Raw genomic sequence first — 8,959 nt, 5'->3', positions numbered from 1 at the left:
GAATGGAGGGGCCAGTGTGTCTGGGGAGGAGTGAGTAAGGGAGGAGGAGAGGGAGGAGAAGTTGGATGAGGACTTTAAATGTTACTCTCGATGAAATGGGAATCCTGGCGGCGACTGGATCCATCTCTGAGCAGAGTGGGCGGTGGAGGGGCAGGAGGGGGCCAATCCCTGGGTGAGAGGGGTGGCAGCGTGGTCTGGAAGTGGCCGGAGCAGGTCCGTGAACCTCCCAGAGTGAGCAGGTGGGTCCACAGGAGCAGCCTCAGGAAGCACAGATGGGTTGTGGGGAGGTGTTGAGAGGAGGTTGTCCCTTAGGTGAGGTCCCAGGGCAGGATGGGTCTGGTAGAGGCCGACAGGAAAGTGACCTCTGGGGCAGCCAGCATGGCATTCAAGTTCACTGCCAGTGGCTGCTTAGGGAGGCAAATGCCTGTGCAGCCTGGGCTCCAGGGACCCTGGGTCAGATTCCCCTGTAGAGTCCTGAGGGCCTTAACATCCTCCACCTGTTTAATACCCTTCTCCTCACAAAAAAATGGAAATGACAAACCAAAACAACTGAAATGACTGTTTATTATTCTCAAGCAAGTTACAGCAACTTCTGTGTTTCTCAGAAAAGTATAAATTTCACACTCTTGCTGCAAATGGAACGTGAAACATTTGAAAGGCTCCAGTGAGAAATCTGTTCCAACTCTGTGCCAGCTGCTGTCACTTTAAAAGCCACAGAAGCCTCTCCCCAGCGAACTGGTCGTGGACAAGGCAATGAGTTATGCCTGGATCTCCCTGCAGCCAGCGCTGTTAGCAGCACATCTGCTGCCTTTGGAAGCAGATGGCCAGTTCCGGCAGAACCTGTGTCTGCCCTCCTTCCCTCTCCACCAAACAAGCATGAGCGGGTCCCGATCTGCTTGGCATCAAAAAGGCATCAAAACATGAGAAGTCTTCAAAACAGCCTCATGCACGAGGCCAGAGCCTGGCATGGTAAGATGCAAAACCTGGTGGTGCGTTGAGAACCAGCGGGCAATACAGGGACCCTGGCTGCTTGGTCCCTGTGTCTCTTGGGGTCCTGACCATTCAGCCTGCTTATTGTCAAAGTACCACAAACTAGGCTCAGCCCAGAAAAGGCATCTCTGATTTTGACATGCACCCAGTTCACTCAGAACATGTTGCCTTGTGAGGGGACCTCAGAGCTAAACGCACGCTAGAACTGGTGCACCAGGTATGATATCGTGACTTTCAATAACAGACATGTACTTTGTTTTCATCCCCATTCCTGGCACGGAGATCCTAAAATTTCCTAAGTGACGAGGTGACAAAGGTGTCTTTTGTTATATCCTACCCTCCAACTCTGAGGAGGGAAGGAGGCAGGAGATCAAGTTCAGTCGCCGATGCCAATGATCTAATCAGTCCTGCCGAGGTAATGAAGCCTCTATAAAAGCTGCACAGGACAGGGTTTGGGGAGCCTCCAGGCTGGTGAACACGTGGGGATGCTGGGGGACTGACGCCTGGGGAGGGCACTGGAGCTCTGCACCATCATCAGGGCTTGCCCCGTGCAGCTCTTTCTCTGGCTCTTCTGAGTTACATCCTTTCATCATAAAACAGGACCATAGTAAGGAAGGGGTTATCCTGAGTTCCGTGAGTCACTCTAGCAAATTCATTAAACCCAAAGAAGTGGGTTATTGGAGCCTCCAATCTATAACCCGTTGGTCCAAACAGAGGTCACGACCTGGGCTTGGAGATCAGGGTCTGAAGTAGGGGGAGAGTGGGGCAGTCTTGTAGGACTGAGCCCCTGACCTGTGGAATCTAAAGCTGTCTCTGGGCAGATAGTGTCAGAATCCAGTTGAACTGAGGGACACCCAGCTGGTGTCGGAGAACTGCTTGGCAGTGTGGGGAAAAAAACCCATGTACCAGGCTTACCCAGACAGAAGCTCAAGTGAGGGTATAAAAACCTTCATAATGATTTGTCCAGAACAGCCTAATCCACAGCGGTGGGCAATAGAGTAGGGATTGCCAGGACCTGGGGGAAGGGGGAAGTGAGGCGTGAATGCTAATGGGCACAGGCTTCCTCTTCAAGGTAATGAACATGGGATTGGACAGTAGTGACGGTTGTACAGATTCAGTATACTAAAAACCATGAATTCTGTACTTGGAAAGGGTGGGTTTTAAGGCATGTGAGTTTTGTATTTCAGTTTTTCTTAACTACAGAAGAAAAATCTTTCAGGGCCCCTGTAGCAGCTAGGGGAACTCTAACATCTGATCTCCTTTGCTAAGCAGCTCACTCTCTGCAGGTGCATTGCCTCGGACCCCAGCAGTGACACTGAACTTCCAGTTGAGGAGACATCAGTATCAGGCCCCTCAGCACTGGACGTGGCAGTGCTCTGTGGCCAGCCCTGCTCTGGTAGTTATTCCCTGGATAAACAATACCAGCCTCCCCATCTCTGCATTACTCTTACTGCCTTACATACCTGCAAGAACAGTAAGGGTGCAGGGTGTGTCTTCAGAACGTCTCTGACACCCATCTCTTTGCTCTTTGCCCCCCACATTGGGCCAGGCCTTAGGCTGGGTCTTGGGTTCCATAGAGGCCCCTCAACCAGCAGGGAGCTACAGCTCTAGGGCCGAAGGACGGCAGCTCTGACCCCCGCCTCAAGCCCTGACACCTCACTCTTCCTCATGACCCCAGGCATGGCAGCCGCTGCAGAGCACAGAGGTGAGTCAGAGAAGCCGGGTGCCATGGGAGATGCCCACACCACTGCTGGGTCAGGACTGAAGCAGAGGGCATGGGGTCATATGTATTGGGTGCGAAAGTCTCGCCCAGGCTGCTTTGTGAATTGAGCTGCTAGATTCCACTGGAGTATTAAAAAAAAAACCTAAATATTTATTTGCTTCATATTTACAAAGGTGGGAAGGAGACCAAGGGAGACCCCCAGAACACCCCACACCTGGCTGACCAGGCCCCGTGCGCTGCAGAGGAGGCAGACACAGCTGGAAGGGACAGGATTTATGTTGCATACTTGAACTACAGCGAGTGTAAGACTGGTCCTATTTACAGGGCAGAAACACTACAGGCGGAGCGTGGGGGGAAGCAGAGCGAGCACCAGAGTCCTGGCCAGAGGGTGTCCCTGCTTGCTGCTTTCCTCACGTCTCCCAGAGGCATCTCTGCAGCCCCGCTGGAGTTCTCTGGGGGGGGAAACGGGGTCCGCTCACATGATGCTCGCCGGGGTGAAGACAGGGCCCACGCACAAGGTGTCTGTGATCTCCCAGCCACAGGACAGAGGCTTGCACATGCCCTCGGTGTCCTCATCCTGCTCTGTAGGCAGCAGCTGCCCTCGAAGCGCTTCCCTGTGGGTGAGAGAGGGGGCACTGGAGGCAGCCAGCATGGGGCCCCACAGGCCAGGAGCTCCTGAGAAGACCCCGGCATCAAAAGAGCCAGCCCCCTCTGTATATAGGGCTCCCCCCTGGCCCCAGAGAGCCCAGCCTCAGGCAGGAATGGGGGTGGGTCTGCTGACTTCTTCCCCCAGCGCTCTCTTCTCCCCTGTGGCCCACCTCCACAAGGGAAATGGGACCCACATTTACTGGGTACTTACTACAGGCCACACATTGTGTGCCAGGCACCTTTCTTAGAGCATCTAGTTGTGTCCTCCCCCAAACTGCGTAAGGGCAGCATTATCATCCCCATTTTACCAATGAGGAAATTGAGGCCGGGAGAGAAGTGACCTGCATAAGGTCACATCCCTAGAAAGTGGGAGAACTTCAACACAACTCTCAGTCCAAATCCCACACTCCTTATACCCCAGGCTTAGGACTTAAAAAAAAAAAAATCATCTCCGGCCCCCCTCAAAAACTCCTACAAACCTACCTACCCAGGTTGATAAATGGCCCCACCGTCTGACCAGCTGCTCAGCCGCAAGTCCGGAATCTTGTTCCTTGCCCAATCCATCCCTGCCGAGCCCAGCTTCTGAACCTCCTGGTGGGTGCCCACCTCCCAGGGCCACCACCATCTCTAGCCGGTCTGCTCCTGCCTCCTCCAGACAGTTCAGTTCTCCAGGAGGCTCATTCCTACCCTTGAGCCACCAGCAGCTCCGGTCTCAGGCCCTGTCCAGCCCAGGCTCCCAGGGAGGCCTCCCTCTACGCTGACATGTTCACTTCAACAGGAAGTCAGTGGCCCGGCTCTTCTTTCCAGCAGGAGGCTCCCCAGCCAAGTCCCTTCTGTCTATCTCCTTATTTCTCAGAATGGGTTGGTCCAGTTTCTTAAAAGGCATCCATGACAGACTCCCTACTGCCTTTGAGATCAAGTCCAACCTGGGCTTCCAGGGTCCTTCGCCATCCAGTCTTCTGCACAGGCCACTCCAGCCACATGCAACTATTCTCAGTTCTTTGACGGCACTGGACTCAAACCCCCACATCTCAGCCCGGACCACCAACCCCCCCCATCTGCCTTCCCGCACCTGGCTAACTCCTAGCCCTGACCACCCCGCCACCCTGCTGTCCCTCGCTCCCAAGTGACCTTCCTGCTTCTGCAATAGCGTCTGTGTGCGCAGGTCACCACGCCGGCTCGAGTGCTCTCACTGCCCTGGGACTCGGCACAGAGCCAGGCTCTAAAGCAGGATGTCTGGGCGGGGCTCCTTTGATACTTTCTGGCACAGCCAGTTTAATACATAAAAATGTTTTGTTTCTAGCAATGAATAAAGGGATTTCCTGCACCCCATCTCCCAGTGTTTGCTCTGATGGAGCAGAGACGGGATAAGGAGCCCTGTGTGGTTGGCTTTTTCAGTTTTCAAACCTTGTCACAATACCCCTGATGTCACAACCGCTGCACTGGCCCAAACCTCTGTCCCTGGGGGGAGCAGATACAACAAAGGTCTGTTGACTGGATGAATGAAATGTGCCATTGAGACTGAGCCCCGTGAGGGCTGGGGGTTGGTAACACTGTTGGGGGGTGGGGTGCTCCAACATCCAGCATGTCCTCCAGAGCACAGGCTGAGGCCCGGCATGGAAGGCCCTGTGACTGCTCTGTCCCTCCCCACCCCCACAGCAGTCCCCTCACCACTGACCACACCTCCCTCTTTGTGATAGCACTGATTCTGTGCAGTGGAGAGGAGAGGCCTGACGGGAGGGTTCAACAAACGTGACTTCTGTAGGGCTCGTGCCCCTCTTGCCTCACTGGATCCCAGCACCGGTCCAGTCAGGCAAGCAGGGGGAGTGTGGTGTGCATTTCCTGAGGAGGCTCAGTCAGCAGGCAAGTCTTTCCCAGGCCACAGAACAGCCTCCCAGCTAGTCTGCTCAATCCACGTCTGCCCCCGTCCCCTCTTATTGCCCCCAGGAGCCATAGTGCCCTTTCTAAAATCCAAACCAGACCACGTCTGTCCCTCGCTTCTATCAGTCCATGATTCCCACAACTCAAAGCCCTTCACTCGGCCTTCAAGGCCCTCCGCAGATCCAGCCCTGCTCCCTCTCCAGCCACAACCAACTTCAGGTGGTCTGTGCTCCTTCTGCCCGGAGCCCCCTACTGCCTCCTGCCGGCTGACTCCCATATCTTCCTTCCTCTGGGAGGTCAGTCTGGGCATCAGGGAGGGCTCTCCGGTTCCACAGCCCAACCTCAGCGCCCCCCACCCCCGGCCCCCGTATTATCAGGAGGCCCGTCTGCTGCTCTGTGTCTCTCACAGGGTGCTGAGCTGCTCAAGGGAAGCTCTGTCTCCTTCATGGCCACGGCCAGGTGCCAAGCGCAGGCCTCACTTGGAATCAATAGCCAAGAGTACTCGTCAAACTGGATTACATGAAAACCAGTCTCAGATCTCAGATTTCTCGTTCCCCACCTGCTCCCTTCTCTTCCCCTACTGCCTTCTCAGCAGGGCCCCCTTACCAGGCCACCCGGGACATGGCATAGGTGACTCGGCAGGTCTGGGTCCCCCCAAGGAGGGAAGCCATGCCCACGGTGTAGGCGCCCATGTTCTCAAAGACCAGCCAGTCCCCTACGTGTAGTTGCGGCAGCCACAGGCCCTCAGCCACGCAGTCCTGGCCGTCGGCCACAGGGCCCCACAGGCTGCTGCTGTACAGGGGCTGATCCACGGATGATTTCTGCAGGAGAGAGGCACAGTCACGTTCAGCTTTCCTCGGCACCCTGAGCACAGCCTGAGCACTCCCTCCCTCAAAAGCTTTCCATGGCTCCCATAACGAGTACAATAAAGACTGAAGGGGCTTCTAGCCTGGCGTTTAAGCCCCTCCTCCTCCTCTGCATTCATTGTCATTCTGAAGCCACAATGCCTGGTCTTCAAAGCAGGCTCCAACACTTACTAGGTATGTGATCTTGGGCAAGGTACTTAATCCCTCCGAACCTCGGTATGCTCCTTTGTAAAATGGAAATAATTATAGTACCTAACTCATAGGGTCCCTGAAAGGATAAATGAGTGTGTGTAGGGCGTTTAGACCAGTGTCTGGCACACGACAAGGGCCCAGTGAGACAGTGCCATCATTATCGTTGTTATCATTACTTCCTCTCTGCTTTGGTCCTCACTGACCTATCTGCCACTTTCCAGACCTGGGGTCTGTCCACATCTCTCCAGCCCTTCCCCCTCCCTCAAATTCAGCGTGGCCTCCGGCCCAGCCCTGGGGCTTCCTCTTTCTGTGAAGGCCTCCCAGATGCCTTCATTCCATGCCAGGCCCTGGCGCGGGAGCCAGAAGAACACAGGTGAGTTCGACCTTCTCCCACCCTCAGCTCTCAGTCTGGGGAGGAAGATGGGCCTCCAACAGGTAATCACAGGGTGACCCAGCAGAGGTCACAGAGGACCCCAAGGGGTAGACAAAATTCCTCCCATTTCAGGAAAACCGAGGCTCTAAGAGGTTATGTGACTTGCCCAAAGACGGAACTACAAATTACATAAAATTAAAATTTTTTTTCTTAGATGACTTAAAAATGCAGAAAAGCAATCTGTAACACAGACCATTTGCGGACAACCAGTGCAATTTGTCACAGTGTGAGATTCTGCCAGGCAGGTCCTAGAGGAGGAGTCCTGACTGAAAGATGGATATGAGAAAGCCCTGACTGTGCCCTGGAGTCCTCTCGTCCTCGCTGCGCTACCATGTTCCATTAAGCCAGTTGCTCTGGGCTCCTAGGGAAACCTCACTTCCCTTCCCCCCACCCCAGCCCTCCCCCTGCTCTTCCCTGAGGCCCCAACCCTGCCAACTCCTAAGTTTCCTTTAGATCTCAGCTACAACAGCTTCATGAAAGCCTTTCCTAAGGCTCCATGCACCCCCCCCCCACCAACAAGCTTAGCCTTCATAGCATTTGTCATAATTTATAATTAGGTATTTGTGAAATGTATCTGCTCAGGCCTGTCTTCCCTGTCAGACTCTAAATTCCATGACCCCAAAGATCATGACCATCTCGTTCACCCCCCCATCTCCCCCATTCCTAGCAGTCTGGCATAGAGTAGGTGCTTTTATGAATAATACCTTTTAAATGAATGAATGAATGAATAGGAAATATGTGAGTGATGAGAAAAAGAACCAGAAGAAAAAAAGAAAAAAAGGGGAGGGAGGAAGAAAGGAAGAAGAGATTAATAGAAGCCCTCTGAAGAGCCTAGAAGGAGGTAGTGGAGAAGACCAACAGGGGAAAAACAAAAAGTATTACAATACCATAGCCAGCCGCAGGAGTGAGTAAAATTGAGAAAGAAAAGCCACAGGTTGCATAAGCAGAAATAATATTCATGTATATGATAAAAAGCTAATAAGCCATTAGTCTCATTAGTAAAGAAAAGCATGCACATATTAAAGTCAAAAATTCAAGCTATCCATATTCATTGATTGAGTCATTCAATAAATACTTTTTGAGCACCTACTATGTGCCAGGCTTCAATCTTGGAGCCAGGAAGTATATATTCTAGAAAAGGGAAACAAATATATCCTTGTTCATATAACTTAACATTCTTGTTTATGAGATTCCTGTTACTAAGTAAAATTAATCTCAGTTGCTCTGAATTATTTCCCTTAGCTCCACTTCTTAAAAAGCATTAAGCTAACTTTTAAAGCTTTTGGGAGGAAATACTATATAAATGAATCCATGAGGATCCTGAGAAAAGAGGTTCCAAAGTTTTTTTCACAATAAAGAAGAAAAGACACCCTTGTGTTACAATAAGAGTTCTCTTCTTATTAGTGACATAAATAAAAAAAATTTAACTTCACAGGAAATAATGCAAAGCTACCCTTTTGCTACTTCAAGCCCCGCCTTGGGATGCCTGGATGGCTCAGTCAGTTAAACTTCTGCCTTCAGTTCAGGTCTGGATCGCAGGGTCCTGGGATCAAGCCCCTATTGGGCTCCTTACTCGGGGGGTGGGGGGGGAACCTGCTTCTCCCTCTGCCTGTCACTCCCCCTGCTTGTGTGCACTCTGTCTCTGACATAAATAAATAAATACATCTTTGTCTCCTCCCCCTCCCCTGTCTTTAAGATAAAAGGAAACCAAAAAAAAAAAATCTGCAAAATAAATATTCTTTTTTTTTTTTTTTTTAAAGATTTTATTTATTTATTTGACAGAGAGAAATCACATGTAGATGGAGAGGCAGGCAGAGAGAGAGAGAGGGAAGCAGGCTCTCCGCTGAGCAGAGAGCCCGATGTGGGACTCGATCCCAGGACCCTGAGATCATGACCTGAGCCGAAGGCAGCGGCTTAACCCACTGAGCCACCCAGGCGCCCCTGCAAAATAAATATTCTAAAGGCATGTGGCAACAGGCTTGTTAAGTCTTAGCTCTTTTTATGAGTCTGGAAACTGAGTGGAAACGGACAAACACCTGTCAAAATACAAGCTGCCCAATTTATCAGGCCCCTCCCAGAGAGAGGACAGGGAGTTTACAGAGCACCCCCACCATTGCCTCACACCCCATCTGGGCGGCAGCTGCAGTCCCCATTTTACAGATGAGAAAAGTCAGAGAACGGAAGTGACCTTTTATAGGTTCTGGAGGGAGTTAGTAGCAGAACTCC

The 8,959-nt window shown here is 52.1% G+C and overlaps 1 protein-coding gene across 7 annotated transcripts in view; it reads right to left on the bottom strand.

Moving 5' to 3' along the window:
• Positions 1-532: 532 nt before the first annotated feature.
• The window catches only part of AZIN2 (antizyme inhibitor 2), a 50,043-nt gene continuing 41,616 nt past the window's right edge, over positions 533-8,959 (bottom strand). For 5 of the 7 annotated variants that reach the window (XM_013064260.2, XM_013064256.2, XM_045063418.1 and 2 more), the window contains 2 exons: positions 5,849-6,063; positions 2,841-3,327 (listed from right to left, as the gene is read on the bottom strand). In XM_013064260.2, coding sequence (XP_012919714.1) covers positions 3,189-3,327; positions 5,849-6,063 — 354 coding nt within the window. In that variant the 3' untranslated portion in view covers positions 2,841-3,188. Of the gene's footprint in view, positions 3,328-5,848; positions 6,064-8,959 lie in introns of all 7 variants that reach the window. The other 2 variants (NM_001293742.1, XR_006601588.1) reach the window with 2 other exon arrangements.

Source organism: Mustela putorius, unplaced genomic scaffold, assembly GCF_011764305.1.
Source record: "Mustela putorius furo isolate JIRA1106 unplaced genomic scaffold, ASM1176430v1.1 tig00003853_pilon_pilon_pilon, whole genome shotgun sequence".
Classification (NCBI taxonomy): domain Eukaryota; kingdom Metazoa; phylum Chordata; class Mammalia; order Carnivora; family Mustelidae; genus Mustela; species Mustela putorius.
This window is presented reverse-complemented; position numbering and strand designations above follow the sequence as displayed.